We start from the raw sequence: 22,109 nt of genomic DNA, 5'->3' as shown, positions 1-22,109 counted from the left end.
AAGTCTGTTACTGTTTCCATTGTTTCCCCCATCTATTTGCCATGAACTGATGGGACCAGATGCCATGATCTTAGTTTTCTGAATGTTGAGCTTTAAGCCAACTTTCTCACTCTCCTCTTTCACTTTCATCAAGAGGCTCTTTAGTTCTTTGCTTTCTGCTCTAAGTGTGGTGTCATCTGCATATCTGAGGTTATTGATTATTTCTCCCTGCAATCTTGATTTTCCAGCTTGTGCTTCATCCAGCATTTCTCGTGATGTACTTTGCATATAAGTTAAATAAGCAGGTTGACAATATACAGCCTTGACATCCTCCATTCCCGATTTGGAACCAGTCTGTTGTTCCATGTCCAGTTCTAACTGTTGCTTCCTGACCTGCATACAGATTTCTCAGGAGGCAGGTCAGGTGATCTGGTATTCCCATCTCTTGAAGAATTTTCCACAGTTTGTTGTGATCCACACAGTCAAAGGCTTTGGCATAGTCAATAAAGCAGAAGTAGATGTTTTTCTGGCACTCTCTTGCCTTTTTTGATGATCCAAAAGATGTTGGCAATTTGATCTCTGGCTCCTCTGCCTTTTTGAAATTTTAGAATTAAGAGCTTAATTCTAATTAAATGTATGTCAGATGATGAGCTATGTGGGGTGGGAGGAGGTGAGGCTATGGAAGGGATCATGGGACAGTAGGGTGGGAGTGGGAGTGTTACAGTTTTAACAATGGTCAGGAAGGCCTCACTGAGAAGGTGGCATCTGAGCAAAGATCTGAAGGTGTGAGGGAGAGATATCATAGAGCTATTTGGGGTTATAAGGAAATGCGCCTGGCATGTTAGAGGAAGACAGAGAAATAATGAACTGCTTCCAATAGGATAGCTTTCTCAGGGATTTTCAGCAGCAACTTTGACTATGTTTCTTGCCTTAAATGTTACCTTTAGAATCTACTTTCTGTAAAATGTGACACCCCCACACACACACATAATTAGATGGGAGGGGCACTTTGAATAGGGTGTACAGAAAGGTCTTCCTGATGAGCTCTTTAAGATGGGAATGAGTCAGCCCCGGAGAGCTGGAAGAAATGCATTTTAGGCAGAGGGAACAGCAAGGGCAAAGGCCTGGAAGCAGAAAAGAATTCCGATAAACGTGAGGAACTGAAAAGAGGCCAAACAGGCCAGTGCTTGGTGAGAAAAGAGCAGCAGGAGATGAAGTTGGAAAGTGGTAGGAAATCTCAGGCAATTTAACTTTTATTGGGGCATCACAGTGGGAAGCCACCAGAGAGTTTTCAGCAGCGGATTGACAAGATTGGATTCATATTTCAAAAAGATCCCTCTGACTGTTAGAAGCCTACATCGAATAATTTTGCAGGTTAAGTTTACACAGGCTTAGCTACTCATCAGCTAGGTGCCAGGAAGAGGGTTTAAAATGGAACAAAGGGTTGACTGGAAACTCCCATCCTGCTGCCTTCCCTATGGTCCCTTTGATGAGCTGGCTTGGGCAGGTGGGTTTCCTAAACTGGTGGGGGGCGGGGGTGACACCCAGAGAGTCACTATCTTCCTCCTGAGCAGGGGTGGACAGAGGTGACAACTTGTGTCTTTTGTACCCCCTGGCTGGACCTGCCTTAAACAGGCTGGGGGTGAAGAAGTGGATGCTCCCACCAGGTCTCCCTCTGCCCCTTTTGAATAAGCTTCCATTTATCCTCTCAAAGGTCTTACCATGCTTCTGCTCCAGAGGCATATAGGGCTCCCTACTGCCTGCAGAATTAAGTTCAGACTCCTTGCTTTGTTGTTCAGATTTGTAGGACTGAGCCCTTAACCTGTGGGATCTGATTCTATCTCTACTGTAAGTAGGTAGTGTCAGAATTGAGTGGAGTTGTAGGACACCCAGGTGTTGTCAGAGAATTGTTTGGTGGTGTAGGGGGAAAAAACGCACACATTGTACCAGGCCTACCCAGGAAGAAGCTCAAGTGAGAATATAAAAACAACTGCAACTCAGAGTATCTAGACCAGGCAAATCCACAGAGGTGGAAAATAGATAAGTGGGTACCAGGGGCTGGGGGAAAGGGAGAATGGGGAGTGAGTGCGAATACGCAGTTTCTTTTTGAGGTAATGGACATGTTCTAGAATTAGATAGTAGTGATGGTTGCACAAACTCTGTGAATATACTAAAAACCACTGAATTCTACACTTTGAAAGGGTGAGTTTTAGGGAATATAAATTATATCTTTTTTAATTGCAAAAGAAAAATCTCTAGGGTCACCCATTAACAGCTGGGGGAACTCTAAAATCTGAACGCCTTTGCTAAGCAGCTCACACACCCCACGTGCATAGCTTTATGACCCTAACAATGTGAAGTCCCGATGAGAACTGCCAAGCTGAGGAGACGCGGGCCTCAGGGCCTTTGACACCAGATGTGGCAGTAGTCTATGGCCAACCACGTGCTAACAGTCACTGCCTGAATAAGCAAAACCAGCCATGTATTTGTATTGCTCTGATTGCCTTGCTGACCTGCAAGGAGAGGATGGGTAGGGGATCTCCTTAGAACCTCCCAAGTACCCACCTCTTCGCTCTTCATCTTTGGTAGGAACTCCCAAAAGCTGTGTCAAATATTCGATTGCCCCCACTTTAGGCCAGGATTTAAGCTGGGTATTGGGGACACCCACAGACACCTCCTCAGCCATGAGCTGCAGCTCCAGTGCTACAGGGAGGCAACCCTGACCCCCACCGCAACCCCTGACCGCTCTGCCTTCCTCATGATGCCAGTGTGGAACTTGGGGAGACAAGAGAGGTGAATCAGAGAAGCTGGGCGCCAGTAGGGGAGGCCCACAGTGCAGCATGAGGTTATCAGTGTAGGATGGGGAGGTCTCAGCCCTGGCCTAACCCAGGCTGCTTTGTGAACTGAACTGCCGATTGCACTGGAGTATTAAAAAACCTAAATATTTTATTTGCTTCATATTTACAAAGGTGAGAAGGAGACCAAGGGAGACCCCCAAGAACACGCCCACACCTGGCTGACCAGGCCCCTTGCGCTGCAGAGGAGGCAGACACAGCTGGAAGGGACAGGATTTATGTTGCATACTTGAACTACAGCGAGTGTAAGACTGGTCCTATTTACAGGGCAGAAACACTACAGGTGGAGTGTGGGGGGTGGCAGAGCGAGCACCAGAGTCCTGGCCAGAGGGTGCCTCTGCTTGCCACTTTCCCCACCTCTCCCAGAGGCATCTCTGGGGCCCCGCTGGGGTTCTCCGGGGAGGAACGGGGCCCGCTCACATGATGCTCGCCGGGGTGAAGACGGGGCCCATGCACAAGGTGTCCGTGATCTCCCAGCCACAGGACAGAGGCTTGCACATGCCCTCGGCATCCTCGTCCTGTTCTGCAGGCAGCAGCTGCCCTTGTAGGGCTTCCCTGCAAGGGAGAGGGGGTCACTTGAGGCAGCTGGCATGGGGCCAATAGGCCAAGAACTACCCATGGCTCCTGCACTGGGGCCCCCTCTTCCCCCACTGCTGTCTTCTCCCCAGAGCCTAACCCACAAGGGAAAGGAACCCACATTCACTGATGTGCCCATTATTGTGCCAGGCACTTCACTTACAGTCTAACTGTATCCTCCCAAAACCCTGTAAGGATGACTTTATCGTTCCCATTTTACTCCAAGCAAACCAACTTAGAAGTTACCTTCCCAAGGTCACATCCCCAGAAGGAGGCAGAACTAGGACTCAACCCAACACTCACTTCAAAGCCCACATTCTTCATATCCCAGGCTTAGTACTTAAAAAATAAAAATCTGTCCTTCCCTCAAAAATCCTACAAACCATTTCTCCTACATCCTCACATTAATAAACAGCTCCTGTTCTGGCCACAAGTTGGGGATCTTGTTCCCACACCCACATTCCTGACCATCCCCAAAGGCACCCACTTCTCTCCATTCCCACTGACACCACCATCTCTAGCCAGGAAAGTACAGTCTTTCAGACAAGTCCGACCCAGGTTCATCTTTCCAAAAAGCAAATCCCTTCTGAGTTGCCAGCAGTTCCCCTCCACTCTCAGACCACACAGGATCTGGCCCCTGCCAGCCTCTCCCACCACGCACAAAGATGCAGCCGTCTTTGGGCTCGTATCCCATCCCAGGCACATCCTATGCACATCCAGTCTCTGCCTGCATCATCAACCCTTAGTTGAGTCCCACAGCGCAGTGTACTCCTTGATAACAATGAGCGTTCAATATCTGCTTCCCTGACAATCCTCCAGCTACAGCGGGGCAGGGGATGTACCTGAGTTACTCATTGGCTAGTGCCCCTGAGAGCAAGTAAACGCACACTTGGTGGGGAGGGGTGGACGCTGGATGGAGGACAGGGAAAGAGCACTGGGTTCAGTATCAAGAGGCCGGGGTTGGGGCAGCATGACAGCCTGTTGCTTACTTCTGCCAGGATCTGCTTCCCAGGACCCTCCCTCTTCCATCTACATCTTCCCTCCCCTCCTTTCATACTTCCAGCCTATTCCAGTCCCCCACCTCCCCCTTTGCCGATGTGTACAATTCAGCAGCAAATCAGTAGTCAGTCCAGTCAGGCCATTCCCTTCCAGGTGGGAGGTACTCTAGGCCAAGCGCCCTCTGTCTGAACCTCTGTTTCCTTATCTAAATGGGTTTTGAAAGATAAGTTTCTTAGAATCCCTTACTGGCTCCCCACTGCCTTCAAGATCAAGGCCAACCTAGGCCTCCAAGGTCCTTCTTGACCAAATCTTCCCTTCATGCCACTGCAGCTGGACAAAACCACTTAAAACTCTGGATGAACTGGACTCTGAAGCCCCTGCCCCTCTCAGCCCAGGCCACCCTCCTGTCAGCTTGCCTGGCCCTCCGGTGCCTGGCCAACTCCTCCCTCACCCATCAGGCAGTGCCTCCGCCCCAGCTCACTGGCCGACCCTCCCTCCTTTGTGACCTCTGTACTCTGCTGGTGTGTGTATCTGTGTGTGTGTGTGTGTGTGTGTGTGTGTGTGCAGGTCCAACCCCTGGCTTACCATGTTCTCAGATGCTCTTTTACCCTCCAGGAGCCAGCACAGAGCCAGATTCTAAAGAAGGACATGCCCATGAGGCCCCTTTGATATGGGGAATTTTTTGACGTGGCCATTTCAATACATCAGAATTTTATGTTCCTAGTAATGTGTGTACCTGACTCCGTGCAACTTCATCCACCTGTGTTTGCTGACGATGGAGCCAGGATAAATAAGGAAGCCTATTTTGATTATTGTTTTTTACATTTGGTGTTTTGTGGGGTTTTTTTTTTTTGGCCTTGTCAAAACACCCGTGATTTCAAAATGGCAGCATCAGCCTATCCCGTGCAGAGAGTAGGAGCGGCAGGTTTGCTGACTGGATGGACTACAGGTGACTCTGATTCCATGCCCAGTCAGGCCTGCCGTTTGGGACCATTGCTCCTGGGGTGGGGGGAGCTGAAGCCCCAGCATGTCCCTGGGGGCACAGGCTTCACTCATCCTCCAGGACCTGGCATAAAAGCCCCTCCCAATGGCTCCTGCTCTCTGCAGCCGTCTCCCCAGCCCCATAAGGGGGGGATCTCCACTGCTGAGCAGCTGTGTGACCTCAAGCAAGTAGCCTCTGTTTGTGTCAACACCAATTCCATAGTGTTTTGTGTTTGAGTAAAAGAAAATCATCATATGATGCCTAGTGTAGAGCCTGACAGAAAGGCCCAGGCCTTTCTTTCAGTCTTGTCTTACTGGGTCCCAATGCTGGTCTGGCGCGGACATGCTCAGTGAGTAGCCACCCGACTGGTCAGCTCTTTCTACACCTGCCTTTGTATTCCCTTCATCCACCCAGTAGCTAGAGTGATCTTTCTAAAATCCAAATCGGACCATGTCACCCCCAGGCTTCCAATCAGTCCTCGCTGGCTGCTTCTGGAAGCTCTTAGCTAGCCTTCATGGCCCTTCCCGTGTCCAGCCCTGCTCCCTCTCCAGCCCCGACCAACCTCATGTTTCTTGAAGGCATGTTCGCCCCCAGTTCCTTCTAAAATCCAAATCGGACCATGTCCCCCGCCATGGAAGGTCCTTCTTCCATGGGGGACCTTGGAACAGAACCCCCTTCCTGCCCTTCCAGCCACTTAACTCCCACCAGGCTTTGAGTTCATCCTTCTTTCCTCAGGAAGGTCGATCTGGGCCTCAGGGAGGTGAGGGTGGGGATCTAAGCTTCCAAAACCCGGGTCCTCCCCGGAGCACTGTATTCTCGGGCCCACCTGTCTGCTTCTGTGTCCCTCCAGGGCTCTGAGCTCCCCAAGGGAAACTCGGCCTCGTTAAAGGTCACAGCCTGGTGCCTAGCACAGGCCTCACTTGAAATCAGTAGCCAAGGATCACTTGTCCCATTGGATTACACAGGGGCAGGGCCCCAAACCTGGGGCTCCCCATGTGGCTTCTGTCCAGCCCGCCCCCTTCTCCAATCCCCACTCCATTTCCCAGCAGGGCCCCCTTACCAGGCCACCCGGGACATGGCATAGGTGATGCGGCAGGTCTGGGCACCCCTAAGGAGGGAACCCATGCCCACGGTGTAGGCGCCCATGTTCTCAAAGACCAGCCAGTCCCCTACGTGTAGTTGCGGCAGCCACAGGCCCTCAGCTACGCAGTCACAGCCATCGGCCGCCGGGCCCCACAGGCTGCTGCAGTACAGGGGCTGGTCCGTGGATGGTTTCTGCAGGAGAGAGGGACAGTCAGCTTTCCCAGGGAAACGTGCACAGTCTGAGCACTCCCTCCCTCCAAAGCCTGCACGGCTCCCAGAGCACACAGGATCAAGACCAGCTGGACCTCCTAGCCTGCATTTAAGGCCCTCCCACTTCTCTGCATTCATTGCCTCCTACACTCAGAAGTCACAGTGCCTGGTTTTAAATGCAGGCTCCAACACTTGCTAGCTGTGTGACCTTGGGCAAGATATGTAATCCATCAGTTTGCTTATTTGTAAAATGGGAACAATAGCAGTTACCTACCTGCCAGGGTCAGTGAAAGGATACATGAGTATAGGAAGAGCATGTAGACCAGACGTGTGTAAACCACACGGTGAGGGCCCAGTAAGTTAGCACCATCTTTGCTAATTGTTGGTGTTGCCGCAGCTTCTGGCTTCAGTCTTCACTGGAGTATCTGCCACTTTGCAGACCCTGGGTGTTTCCCCACCTCTGCAGCCCTTTCCCCTCCCTCAGATAGAGACTGTCCTCTGGGCCCAGCCCTGCGGCTCCTTCTGTGCAGGCCGTCATGATCCCCTGCTTCCAGGCCTGGCCCAGTAACTGGAGCCAGAAGGACACCAGTGAGTTAGGCCCTCCCTCAGGCTCCCGCAGCACTGAGTCTGGTGACAAGGACCGGCCTCCCACAGACGGTCACAGGGTGACCTGGCAGAGGTCACAGAGGACCTCACAGAGTCAACAGAATTACTCCCATTTCAGAGAAACTGAGGTTCTAAGAGGTTAAGTGACTTACCCAAAGACACAACTAACAATGACATGACATTTTTACTTTTTTCTTAAGTGACTTCCAAATCCAGAAAAATCTGTAGCACAGACCATCTGAGAACAACCAAAATATCAGGGCCATTTGTCACAGTGTAGGGATGCTGCAGGTTGTGACTAGAGTTGTGGAGCTGTGACTCCCCGGGTAAACCCTGCTTCTGTCCCCTCCCTCCCCTCACCCCTGGCTCCCCAAGCCATCCCCATGCTATTCCCTGAGGTCCTAAACCTACCAACTCCTAATTTTCCTTTAGATCTCAGTTTCCTCCTGGAAGCCTTTACTAAGGCTCTGCAAGCTTTGCCTTCATAGCATTTCCTATCATTTATAATTAGATATTTAAGAAGTGTATCTCCTCAGGCCCATCTTCCCATCAGACCATAAATTCGGTTGAGTCCAGAGATCACGAGAGTCTTGTTTACCCCCATCTCCTCCAAGCCTAGCAGTCTGGCATACAGTAGGTGCTTTTGTGAAGACAACTTAAGTGAATGAATGAATAAATAAATGAACAGGGAATACATGAGTGATGGGAAAGGAAAAAAAAGAAAAAGAAGGTACAAATAGAAGCTATCCAAGAGCCTGGGAGGAGTCAAGAAGAGAAGACCAACAGAAGGAGGAGGAAAGGTGTTTCGGTACCTCAGCCAGGAGCAGGAAGAGCCACAAATGCCATGAGCAGAAATAATACTCGTGTGTGACAAGAAGTTACTGCATAAGCCATTGGTTTCATTAATAAAGACACGCACATGTTACTAAACTCAAACGTGAGAACTATCCTATATTCATTCATTCATTCAACAGATACTTATTAAGCACCTACTATGTGCCAGGCTCTGATCTAAGAGCCTGGGATGCAACAGTGAACACACAAAAAAAAGTTCCTGTGCTCAGGAACCTCACATGCTAGAAAAAGGAGACAAATCAATACATCCTTGTTCATACAACTTAACACTCTTGTTCACAAGCTTCTTATTAATGAGTAAAATTCATCTCAGTTGCTCTGAATTATTTCCCTTAGTTCCAACTGTTAAAAAACAATAAGCTGACTTTTAAAGACGTGTGAGGGGAAAAGCTACATAAATGTATCCATGAGGATCCTTAAGAAATCCCTAAGAAAATAGGTTTCAAAGCTTCTTCCACAATAAAATGGAAAAAAAAAATAGGCACCCTTGAGTTATAATCAGATTTCTCTCACTTATTAGTGGTATAAATTTAAAATGGGTAGAAAGGAAAGATTTTAAAATTTCACAGGAAATAAGGCAATTACCATTTACAACCTTTTTTTCAAAAAAGGAAACAAAAAAGGAACCAGCAAAATAAATGTTCGAAAAGCATGCGCGGGCAGGCTTTTAACTCTCAGTTCTGTTTTTGAGTCGGAAAACTGAGCGGAAATGGACAAGCACCTGTAAAAATACAAGAAACCCAATCAGCTACTAGGGTCCCCCTCTGAGAGAGTAGCCAGAGGGTCCTACTTTAAAAGCACACCCACCACTACTTCACACTTCATCTGGGAGGCAGTTGCAATTCCCATTTTACAGATGAGAAAACTCAGAAGAAGTGAGCTGCTCCAGGTTCTGGAGGGAGTGAGTGGCACAGCTCCTGGGGGTCCCAGACAAGGGCCCTCCTAGCTGCACCCGGATGGCAGCTTTCCTCAAAAAGGCCCGATACAAGAGCAGATCCACAGAAGAAACACACGAAACATTTAAAATGGCACATGGCTCTGATGGAATCCCTAAATAATTCCCCAACATTTAAAGCATACATAAGTTAGCTCCTATACTGCATAAAGTGTACAAAAATATTTTAAAAGAAAAAAAAAAAAAAACAGGATGAACAAGGGCGGCACACAAAAAGGAAAAAGAAGAAACATAACAAAAGCCTATGATCAAAATCTCACTTGTGAACATACAGGCAAAAATCCAAAATGAAACCCTAGCTAATCAAATTCATACTCTTACTCAAAAAATCACTTTCAATGGTCAGATGATTTAAATGGAAGGCAGGGACAATGAACAAGGTGATCACTGGCTTCATCGTAACATGGAAAATATAGATCTACAATTCAAATTTAATTTTCCCAATATATGTCAACATGGCATTCAATAGCCTATAGCACCCCTTCTTGATTGAAACTACAGACAAAATTAAACTCCACAATAAAGAGAAACTATTTAAAATAAGGAGCCAACTCTAACTTAATGGAGATATACTAAAATGGCTTCATTTCAGAACTAGAAGCAACCTTAGTTATTAAAATTAAGCCCCCTCATTTTCCAGATGAAGAAACTATAGAAACAGGGCCCAGAGAGGTTAAGTAACTTGCCTAATGTTACTCAGCTACTAGATGGCAGAGCCAAGACCCAGACCCATGTCTTCTGACTCCAAATCTGAACCTTTTCTGTCATTTCTATTTTACATAGCATGAGAAATGCTGACAATAGCTATTATCTGGAAGAAAAAGAAACAAAAAGGTATACTATAGAAAAATAAAGAAATAAAATATTATACTGCAGACAAAGCTTGCCCACCTAGAAAATTCAGAGGGGAGAGGAGTAGTTACTAGAGATTAGTGAGTTTTTACATGTAAGCTGATGTCTCAGCTTAAACACATGGGGGACCATCTCCACTCACACAGTAATGAAAGCATTAAGTTACTAAACTCAGGGATGTATTTGGGCCACTATAATACTTAACCCATGAAAATAATAAAACCTTGAAAGGAGAGATAAAATACAAGGACTCTACCTTCTCCTAGCTGGAAAAACTTAGTAAAGCAAAAAAGAGAATTTCCTCCAATTTAAGAAACAAATAGCTACTACTAATTAAAAACCACAGATATAGGGATCCAATTTCATTTTTTGCATACAAACAACCAGATGACCTAGCATCATATATTAAGCAATTCCCAATGATGTGCTTTGCAAGCCTTGTCAAAATCAAGTTTCCAGATATAGGTGGGTTTTTTTGTGTGTGCTCTAAAATTTGCTGGTCTATGTTTTTATGCCACTCTCCAAACCAAACTGTTTCAATAAACTTCTACTATTTTAGTGGTTATTCCAGATATTTACTTTGTAATATGTATACCTAAGGTAGTCTAAAATCAGTCAACATCTTTACCTTCTGCTCAAGCAACTGAAGGGCTTCTCAGGTGGTGCTAGTGGTAAAGAACACGCCTGCCAAGGCAGGAGACTTAAGAGATGTGGGTTCGATCCCTGGGTTAGGAAGATCCTTTGGAAGATGGAATGGCAACCCACTCCAGTATTCCTGCCTGAAGAACCCCATGGACAGAGGAGCCTGGCGGGCTACAGTCCATAGCGTCGCACAGAGTCGGACATAACTAAAGCAACTCAGCACACACACACAAGAAATTCAAAACCTTAGAATACGAACTTGGTCACTCTACCTCCCAAATTAAATTCTATTGCTATCCAGTGTGGGTTGATAGATCGAAGCTGCTATTTCACTATCTTCTGCCTTCCATTGTTATGGGGGGAAAATAAGCTATAAGTCTAATTAATATTCTTCTACAGGTATTCTTTTATCTGTCTCATTTCTCTCACTAGTTTTATGATCTTCTGTCTTTGGTATTCAGTTTCACTAATACGTTGTTGAGGTATGGATTTATTTTTAGGCAACATACTTGGAATTTGTTGGATTTCCTGAATCTGAGAATAAATGTTCCTCTCATTAACCCTCTGCCAGCTATTCATTTTTAACTTTATTTATTTTGCCTCAGTTCCAAATCTACCCTTCTTCACCCTGCTTTGTATACTAGAGTGAGACATTTCTTCCTTACCAGCCAGCTTTATGTTGTTGATATTGCTAAGTCATGTCTGACTCTTTTGCAACCCCATGGACTGTAATTCACCAGGCCACTCTGTCCATGGAATTTCTCAGGCAAGAATACTGGAATGGGTTGCCATTTCCTTTTCCAGGGAATCTTCCTGACCCAGGAATCAAACCCACATCTCCTGAATCGGCAGGCAGGTTCTTCATCACTGAGCAACCAGGGAAGCCCAGATAGCTCTGTTAGGCTTTGTCAATATAAGTTGCTGGAAAAACACTGCAAGGGCAGATCAGGAAGAAGGGACTGTCTCCCTTTCAGCCTGCTGTTTTCCATGTAGCCACCTTTCGTTCAGGGTTTGAGGGTGTGGTTGCGTTCACCTCGGTGGCCCTCAGTTCAACTTTGGCCTGCACAGTCCCACAAGCTTCTCTCCACTCCACAGCAGACTACTTCTGCAATTCATCTGTGGTGGCAACCCTCTGAAAGTTTCCTTGCCACTGGAAGGCTGCATATCATAGCCTTTCCTCAAAGGTTTCAATCTCAGACTTGCAGGGAGGAGCCCTCCTCTAAAGTGCTTCATTTTTCACTCTCCCTTACCAGATGTAGTAAGTGCTTTTAGTCTTTTCAATAATTAGGCATCTTTAAAGTTAGCAATTCTTTATATTGAATTTTCCCTGTTCAAACTGCCTGTCTTGTTTCTGTATCCTGATACAATCTCTTTCTGAAACTATGATTAGACATTATGCCCTCTCACTCTATCTACCACTTTCTTTGCCTTTCTCCTTTTCTATTTGTCTCTTTCTGCTACATTTGCAAAGTTCCTTCAGCTCTGTTCCCATTCCTTCTTTATTTTCCCATATCCTCTCTCTTCAACTGTCTTTAATATCTTACTTTGTTGTTGTTTAGTTGTTAAGTCATGTCTGGCTCTTTTGCATGGACTATAGTCCACCAGGCTCTTCTGTCCATAGAATGTCCCAGGCAAGAATACTGGAGTAGGTTGCATTTTCTTCTCTGGGGGATCTTCCTGACCCAGGGATCAAACCCACATCTCTTGAATTGGCAGGTGGATTCTTTACCACTGAGCCACCTGGGAAGCCCCAATATCTTGCTTACCCTGTGTATAATTTCAATGTTCATATATTTAATTTCTAGAAATTCTATTTAGTCCTTTTAAAAATCTGTTAGATCATGTTTTTATATATGCTTACTTTTTGGTAAGCAGAAGTTATTTTCAATTTATCTATTTTCAATTTCTTATTTCTTTAAACATGGTAAATATTTTTATTTTTCAGTTCAGCTCAGTTGCTTAGTCATGTCCAACTCCTTGCAACCCCATGGACTGCAGCATGCCAGGCTTCCCTGTCCATCACCAACTCCAGGAGCTTACTCAAACTCATGTCCATCGAGTCAGTGATGCCATCCAACCATCTCATCCTCTGTCATCCCCTTATCCTCCCACCTTCAATCTTTCCCAACATCAGGGTCTTTTCAAATGAGTCAGCTCTTCTCATCAGGTGGCCAAAGTATTGGAGATTCAGCTTCAGCATCAGTCCTTCCAATGAATATTCAGGACTGATTTTCTTTAGGATGGACTGGTTGGATCTCCATGCTGTCCAAGGGACTCTCAAGAGTCTTCTCCAACACCACAGTTCAAAAGCATCAATTCTTCGGCACTCAGTTTTCTTTATAGTCCAACTCTCACATCGATACATGACTACTAGAAAAACCATAGCCTTGACTAGATGGACCTTTGTTGGCAAAGTAATGTCTCTGCTTTTTAATATGCTGCCTAGGTTGGTCATAACTTTTCTTCCAAGGAGCAAGTGTCTTTTAATTTCATGGCTGTGGTCACCATCTGCAGTGATTTTGGAGCCCAAAGAAATAAAGTCTGTCACTGTTCCCATTGTTTCCCCATCTATTTGCCATGAAGTGATGGGACCAGATGCCATGATCTTAGTTTTCTGAATGTTGAGCTTTAAGCCAACTTTTTCACTCTCTTCTTTCACTTTCATCAAGAGGTTCTTCCTTGCTTTCTGCCATAAGGGTGGTGTCATCGCATATCTGAGGTTATCAATATTTCTCCCAGCAATCTTGATTCTAGCTTCTGCTTCACCAGTCCAGCATTTCTCATGATGTACTCTGCATATAAGTTAAATAAGCAGGGTGTCAATAGATAGCCTTGACATACTCCATTCCCTATTTGGAACCAGTCTGTTGTTCCATGTCCAGTTCTAACTGTTGCTTCCTGACCTGCATACAGATTTCTCAGGAGGCAGGTCAGGTGATCTGGTATTCCCATCTCTTGAAGAATTTTCCACAGTTTGTTGTGATCCACACAGTCAAAGGCTTTGGCATAGTCAATAAAGCAGAAGTAGACGTTTTTCTGGCACTCTCTTGCTTTTTCAATGATCCAACGGATGTTGGCAATTTGATCTCGGGTTCCTCTGCCTTTTCTAACTACAGCTTGAATATCTGGAAGTTCACAGTTCATGTACTGTTGAAGCCTGGCTTGGAGAATTTTGAGCATTACTTTGCTAGTGTATGAGATGAGTGCAATTGTGCAGTAGTTTGAGCATTCTTTGGCATTGCCTTTCTTTGGGATTGAAATGAAAACTGACCTTTTCCAGTCCTGTGGCCACTGCTGAGTTTTCCAAATTTGCTGGCATATTGAGTGCAGCACATTCACAACATCATCTTTTAGGATTTGAAATAGCTCAACTAGAATTCCATCACCTCCACTAGCTTTGTTCATAGTGATGCTTCCTAAGGCCCACTTGACTTCACATTCCAGGATGTCTGGTTCTAGGTGAGTGATCACACCATCGTGGTTATCTGGGTCGTGAAGATCTTTTTTGTACAGTTCTTCTGTGTATTCTTGCCACCTCTTCTTAATATCTTCTGCTTCTGTTAGGTCCATACCATTTCTGTCCTTTATTGTTGCTGTCTTTGCATGAAATATTCCCTTGGTATCTCTAATTTCCTTGAAGAGATCTCTAGTCATTCCCATTCTATTGTTTTCCTCTATTTCTTTGCATTGATCACTGAGGAAGGCTTTCTTACCTCTCCTTGCTATTCTTTGGAACTCTGCATTCATATGGGTATATCTTTCCTTTTCTCCTTTGCCTTTCCCTTCTCTTCTTTTCACAGCTATTTGTAAGGCCTCCTCAGACAAACATTTTGCTTTTTTGCATTTCTTTCTCTTGGGGATGGTCTTGATCACTGCCTCCTGCACAATGTCACAAACCTACGTCCATAATTCTTCTGGAACTCTGTCAGATTTAATCCCTTGAATCTATTTGTCACTTCCACTGTATAAATGTAAGGGATTTGATTTAGGCCATATCTGAATAGTCTAGTGGTTTTCCCTACTTTCTTCAATTTTTAGCATCTGATAATTCCAGTACATGAAGTAATTGCAGGTTTAAATCTGCTCTCTATTGGCTTATGCTGGCTACCTCTCATGGTGACTTGTTTCTTTGTGTTTTGTGATTTTTTTATTGTGAGCTCATGTGCTTGAAACTTTATCTGTGAAAATTATTAAAAGCCTAACTTGAAATTCCTCAAGAGAGAGTTTGTGTTTGCTTCTGCAAGATAAATTCTAGGCTTCTGGCTTCCAGATCACACAGTTAATATGAATTTGGGCAACAAACCCAAGAAAAGACTGGCTGTGCCTTCAAATTCTCAGTTTTTTGCTCTCTTCCAACCACTAACAAGATCAAAATAGACACATTTTCTTTGTTCTCCTCTGTGAGGGCTTTTCCTAGTATTCTCATACTAATGATGATGTACTTTTTTAGGGTTCCCAGCTTTATATGAGGGATCTTATCAGATTCTCTATCTTGGTTAGTCCCTAGGAACACTCATAGCTATCAAAACTGAAGATGAGTGCTAAAAGGATTCCACATACACCCCCAGAGAGGCCAGTTTCAGAGTTAGGTTTTCTCTCTGGATTAATTCACTTAACATATTGGAACAGTCACTATTGTACATGCTTGGGACACACTAGTGAACAAAATAGACAAAGATCCTTGTCCTCGGAGGGTTTATAGTCTAGCAGGAGGGAGGAAAACAAAGAGGTAAATTATATACTATGTTATAATGTAATTTAAAAACAGATTAGGTGAGGGGTACAGGTATAACATTAAATAAGGTATAAGGTGTCAGGGTGTAAGGAGATGACTTGTCAGCAAAGACCTAAAGGAGGTGAGGAGAGAACCAGGGTGGTACCTAGAAGAGAAGTGATCCGGTCAGAGGGGAACGCTGGTGCAATGGTGCAGAGGCAGGAATATGCCTGGTGAGTTCAGGGAGCTGCAAGGAGCTGGAGTGATTAGAGCAGGATGAGCAAGGGGACGGGGGTGAGGGAGGTGGTGTGAGAGGTTACAGGGTCAGGTCTCAAAGGGCCTTGGGAGATCCTGGAAGGGCTCTGGCTTTAATTCAGAGTGAGACAGGGGCCCAAGCAGAGTTTCAGGTAGAAAAGAGACATGTTTTGACTTACACTTAAAAAGGATCCCTCAGACTGGTGGGTTGACTGACCTTTACACTAAGTGAAATGGAAATTCCTGCTTTCACTTGTGTATTGACCTCTGAAGATTCCCTGCTATCTTGTACGTCAGGACACAGTCTTCTTTGTCAGTGGGGAGGCTGTTCAGAGTATCTAGTCTACCACATTGCTGGAAATAGAAGGCACCCCCTACCAGGTTTCTAAACATAGCACAAAGCTGTTGTCCAAAGAACAGGATAAAAACTAGAGATCATTGAAAAATAAAAGTAATGGATAGTATGGCAAAGCAGAAATAAAATAGGATTAGAAATCATTACTTAAGAATTTTTAAGACAAGAACTAACCAGATCCAGACCTGAAAAAGTACTACTGCAATGTATTCCAGATGGAATCCTACTTTTTAAACCATAAATAATTAGAATAAAATACAATGACAAGTGAGAGAACTTGATCTTGGCAACAAGGTGTCTCTGTACAGAGTGGGGTGATCAGAGTTTGTACCCTGAATTTTGCTTCCAAAGATTCTCATAAAACTCCCATGGTACTTGCCCCCTCTGGAACCCTCCCCACACCTAACTATACCTTGCATTTATGAAGTATTAACACACATTTATTGAACTGAATCTTTACACCCTACATGTGTCATTTTAGACCACTCAGTGAATATTTAAAATGTTTAACAAGCCTACCTACCATATCAGTAAAGAAAATCATGTCCTGGAGAAGGTAATGGCAACCCACTCCAGGACTCTTGCCTGGAGAAGCCCTTGGACAGAGAAGCCTGGTGGGCTATGTCCGTGGGGTCGAAAAAGAGTCAGACACAACTTAGTGACTAAACAAAACCATGCTAAAAATACTTTCAAAAGTAAAGGATATTTTTTTACCTCCATTGTTGCTTTTAAAATAGCATTTTAAAAAGATAAAATTAATATGCCCAAACATTGTTATAGAAGACAGAGTTACTAAGTTGTTAATAAAAGACAAAGTTACTAAGTTATTATACATCCAGGGCTTCTCTGGGAGACAAAGGTTATATACTGGCTTCTAATTTGAAAGTATTCACTTTAGCAAACATGATTTGGCTTTGGTTGGCCTTTTATAGTTTACATAAAACAAAGTTGATTTTCCTCAATTCTATGATTTAAATATTTCCCATATTGAGCAAATAATGAAATTTGAATTAATATAAAAAAGAAAACCATGTCTCATAATATGTTTTTTTTAAGCTAAAACAATGTGCACTATGACACTTAAAGAAATGAAAGTAAAATTTAACAATAGTCATCTCTGAATAGTGGGATTAGTGGATTATTACTTTTTGTGCTAAATTTTCTCCAGTAAATTTTCTATGTATTTATTCTATGTATATATGTAAATATATATATATATTTACACACACACCATAAACCTATGGTAAATCTATAACCCGCAGAGCAGGCAGAAAGAGATAAATATCCTTACTATTAATTGCAGAACACTTAGTTAAGACATATGAGAGCGGGTTGAAATATCTATGAAAGAAGGCTTTATACTTGTCAAAGAAACAAAAATGAAAGACTGAGGTATACCATTTCAGGTAAATTAGCCAACAAGAAAAAGGTCACAGCATGTAATGCTGGTGAGCTTACTGTGAAATAGCACTACTGGTAATAATACATATCAGTCCAAGCGTGGAGGAAAACAATCTAACAATACATATCAAGAGGAATAAAAATGCTTAAACCTTCTTACTCAGTAACCCTATTCCAGAGACTCACCATAAGAAAATGGTTTTTAAAAGGGAATATACTTTAAGCAGGTACGTTGAGCCAGCTATACAAAGAGACTAACAAAGAATATTTTTTTGACAGAGGATACTCAAAGAAGCATGAATAAGAATAACAAAAAATTAGCAATGCCCAAATGCTAATGAAGACATTTTACAAGGAGGCAGTGATTTTACAAGGAGACAATCATTTTATAGGAAAGTAGTTCAGAGTTTGGTCTTTAGCAACAGACAGATAATCAAAGATGAATAAGACATGAACCCTACCCCAAGGGTCTACAGTTTAAAACGCTGCCATTTATTAACTGTGTGACTTTGAATAAGTTCCTTCACCTCCCTATGCCTCAGTTTTCTCACCTGTAAAATCAACTATAAAAACCATTTATAAGGGAATATCTGAACACTCATGAGGTGACAAGGGATACTACGGAATTGCTTAGTTTTTAGTTTGATGATGATACTGTGTTTCCTAAGTCCTTATATTTTAGATGTTAAGTACTAAAATATTTCTGAAAAAAATGCAGTAACATTTGTTCTGTACTTTTTGTACTTTTCTCATAACATTGTAGTCTGTGTACTTCTCTGTGTGTATGTGTGTGTATCACACACATGTTTCTTCTCAGCAAGATTGTATTTCCAAGGCACAAGCAATCCTTCCTCACCTACTACCTTCCGGAGACCTCAGTGCACATGGAAGTTGCTCAAATATTTGTTGAATTAAACAAACAAACAAAAAAGGCCATACATATTCCAATGATGAGAAAAATACCCTGAAGCAAGGATTATGTTTAATATGACTTTTTCTACCTGAGGTCCAAAATCAAAGTCCATGGGCATGAAGAACAGGGTACAAAGCTGCTATCCTAGCTAGTGAGGGGCACCTTCCTTGGGGAGGAAAGTGCAGATACCCTGGCCAGGCTGGGCCCTGCCGACACACTCCTAGCACAACCGTAGCTCATTTACTATGTGTGCTGTCGTCTACACACTGTCTCCATGGCCACACTGCGGGCCCCACCCTAGGTATAGTCTCCTAAGTGGCTGACAGCCCGAAGAAGGAACCTGGGCACCCCCCAGAGGAGGAGCAGCACAGACCACTGAAGGAGTTAGGAACATCCTGGTGCCCAAGCCAGGAATACCAGCTGGAGACTGATCCACCAGGCTCCTGGGGCAGGTGTGGTGCTGGGCTGGGACCACAGCCCTGCTCCTCGGAGGAGCTGATGAAGGGAACGGGGAGTGGGTCAGGGATGGTCTGCAAGAGGAAGAAGGGGCTGGGACTGGGAAGGGGACTAGGAAGCGACTGCTGCCTGCTGTGTAACCTGGGGCTTGGCTGGCCTAGGCCGGTCCTTCCCCTGTGCGGTAGGATGTGGGAGACCACAGGAATGCAAGCAACGCTAGTGCATCACTGTAGAAAACTGAATTCTTGAGCACTTCATCATCGGGGAGGCTCAGTCAGACAACGATGCAGCTACGGAATGAGGACGCATCCAGTTGCTGGGGGGGGGGGGGGGGGGGGGTGCGCCTGGAGGAGGGAAGCTCCCTCTGCCTGCAGTAGAGGACAGGCAGGAAGAGCTACAAAGAGGAGCCCACATCTGGTTGACTCTGGGGGGGAAAAAAAGATGGAAAGAAAAACAACAGCACATAGTGAAAGCTCACGGTGGTCTAGGTGCTGGTTAGGCACTTAAGCTTCCTTCCTGAAGCAGGACCACACAAAGGCCTGTGAAAACACAAGTGTGTCTGATTTTCTTTCCCCTCGTAACGAAGCCCACTAAAGCTGCCAAAGGCCCTGGGCTGGATTCGGCAGGCTAGGAGGAACGTTCTGTCTATTCCTGTTCCCTTGTTAACATGGAAAAACTCAATAAAATGAATTTTGAGAGACTTCCCTGGTGATCCAGTGGTTAAGAATCTGCCTTGCAACACAGGGGATGCATGTTCGATCCCTGGTCAGGGAACTAAGATCCCACATGCTATGGGGAAACGAAACCCACGCAGCACAATGAAGACCCAGCCCACGAGCAGTGATCAGAGATGGATGTCAAGATAGACTCAGGAAGCTCAAAAACAGGGAACCAAACAGACAGCTGCTAGAGTTAGATGGCCTAAAATATTACATGGTCATCAAGAAGCGCGTTGTTAAAGATTCGTGAATGGCATGGAAAGAGTCACACCCCATATGAAGAGGAAAAAAATCAGGTTACAAATGAATATGATCCCAACTTTATGGGGGAAAAGTATAACACATTTTTTAAAAGACTGAAATCTAAATATTCAAGGGGTCTATCTCTATGTGGTGGAATTAGGGGTAATAAGCTTCTTCATTCTTAGCGTCTGTTTTCTCCAACAAATATGTTTTACTTTTTCAAAATTAGATAACAACACACACCAAAAAAAAATGTTATTTAAATGCACCCACACAATTGAAAACAGGCCCAGCAGGGCAGGCTCACCTTCTGCAGGATGGGGACAGGGCAGGTATTGTCAAACAGGACTGAGTTGAAGATTCCATACACGCCCTCACTGAGATGGTACATGATGGTCTTGGGGGCGGAACCGGTTTCCTCTGCAGGGAGGGGAGGGATGGGGGGGGGCACAAGCAGCATGTGAGGGGGTAGGACAACGGTGGGCTCAGCAAGAAGACAGCAGGGCTTCCCCCTCCTCAGCTATGGGGCCGCTCCTGCCTCCTCCTGTGTTCATGGCTGGGTTGGAAACACCTTATAGCTGAGCAACACTGCCTAGGACACACTCCAGGCTTGCATCTGAGCCCCTTGATGCCCCAGCAAAGGCTGAAGAGCAGCCCACCAGAACTCAGGACCCCAAGAGATTGAGTCACCAGCTCAGAAGCACACAATGGGGCAATGCATGAGCTGGAATGAGAAGTCGGGTCTCCAGGCTGGACTAGAGAGTATAATCCCAGATTTGGAAAGGAGGCCAGAAGAATTCCATCCCTATGCACACATACACACACAGAGGACCTTCCACCTGGAGCCCACCACCATCTCTGGGAAAAGCACCCAGACCTTCAGGGTGGGGGTCCCAGAACAGAGAAAAAAGCTCTAAGATCAGAGTCAGACCTCTTACTCAAGAGGCTGATGGGAGGACTGATCTATCCAGAAGGTCAGGGAGGAGCACTGATGTTGGCAGTGTGGACAGAGAAGCCTTGAGTCAGCCTGAAAGTGTTAGTCGCTTCAGTCATGTCCAGCTCTTTGCAACCCCACAGACTGTAGCCTGCCAAACTCCTCTGTCCATGAGTCAGCCTAGCCTGGACTTGAACCCTGGCACTGCCCCCTTCTCAGCTGTGTGACCTTGGGTGAGTGACTCAACCTCTTCATGCCTACATTCTGTCATCTGCAAAATGGGCTTAGATCAATATAAGTTGTTGTCAATTGTTTTCACTATGTTGTGAGAAGCAATAGGGTGAATAAGAGCCAGGACTCTGGAAAGAAGACAAACATGGGGTTAAATGCAGGCTTTACCACTTACTAGCTCTTAAGCAATTCACTTGTATTCTCTCTGGCTCTCAATTTCCTCATCTGTACTATAAAATGTGTGCTCAGTCATGTCCAACTCTTTGCAACCCCATGCACTGTAGCCCACCTGGCTCCATGGAATTTTCCAGGCAAGAATACTGCAGTGGGTTGCCATTTCCTTCTCCAGGGAATCTTCCTGACCCAGGGATCGAACCTGTGTCTCTTGGGTCTCCTGCATTGGCAGGCAGGTTCTTTACCACTGCGCCACATAGGAAACCCATATACAATAGGTTTAATAAAGTATCTATTCTCCCCAAGGTTGTTTTTATCTCAGTCTTCATAAAATATAAATATGCATGGAGGAAAAAAAAAGATGCTAAAAGAGTGTCTTGGGGGTGAGGAGACATGACTGTAAATTTCCCTAAAGAAGGACCCAGTCTCCAGACTTCCCCACCCCCTAAAATCAGATCCAGCTCAGCCAACCAGCATCCTTGGCTTTAGAGAGGAACGAGCCTCCACTGCACACCTGGCACCTACCCTCTCTACCTGGCTGATCCAGAAGAACCTCCTTCTTGGCGATGATGCTGACTGCCAAGGTGAAGGCCGAGGTCACGTAGTAGCGCCCCAGCTTGGCAAGGATGTCCACACCGCAGCCCTCCGGGAAGTACAGGTCCAAGGCTGAGTTGATTACAGAAGCAATCTGAGGGTGGAGAGACAATTATATGTTTGAAATGTGGGGTTTATGCTGGAGACTAGCTACAGCTCCAAGTCTTACTTCTTGAAAGCAGCTTTGATTTCAGGAAGCAGAACTTGGCAGCTGCTAAGACCCCAGTTGGTAACCACAGACAGCTGGCCAAGGCAGGCAGGCAGAGACGGAGCAGGGTCAAGACCCTTATCCTTGAAAATCACCCTTCAATGCCCCCCACAATGGAAAGACGAATTTTTAATCTAACAGTTGGTACTCAGATGACAGAATCCATGATGCAGATCTTTCTTTCCTGAGTAACCAGTATGCTAAACATTTTTATAGACAAGATGGAGAAGGAAACAAAAGATCAAGGTCACCCTTAATTCTAACCCCAGATAAACCTCTTCAGTGCTAACCTATTGAAATCACTCCTTTAATTCCTTT

The 22,109-nt window shown here is 45.0% G+C and overlaps 1 protein-coding gene across 1 annotated transcript in view; it reads right to left on the bottom strand.

Moving 5' to 3' along the window:
* Positions 1-3,006: 3,006 nt before the first annotated feature.
* AZIN2 (antizyme inhibitor 2) overlaps positions 3,007-22,109 on the bottom strand; it is a 37,510-nt gene continuing 18,407 nt past the window's right edge. The window contains exons 7-10 of the mRNA XM_061147864.1: positions 21,515-21,677; positions 19,958-20,070; positions 6,452-6,666; positions 3,007-3,389 (exon numbers count right to left, since the gene is read on the bottom strand). Coding sequence (XP_061003847.1) covers positions 3,251-3,389; positions 6,452-6,666; positions 19,958-20,070; positions 21,515-21,677 — 630 coding nt within the window. The 3' untranslated portion in view covers positions 3,007-3,250. The remainder of the gene's footprint in view (positions 3,390-6,451; positions 6,667-19,957; positions 20,071-21,514; positions 21,678-22,109) is intronic.

The sequence above is a fragment of the Dama dama genome, chromosome 8 (assembly GCF_033118175.1).
Source record: "Dama dama isolate Ldn47 chromosome 8, ASM3311817v1, whole genome shotgun sequence".
NCBI lineage: Eukaryota > Metazoa > Chordata > Mammalia > Artiodactyla > Cervidae > Dama > Dama dama.
Note: the sequence above shows the minus strand (reverse complement) of the source record. Positions and strands in the feature narration are given on the sequence as shown.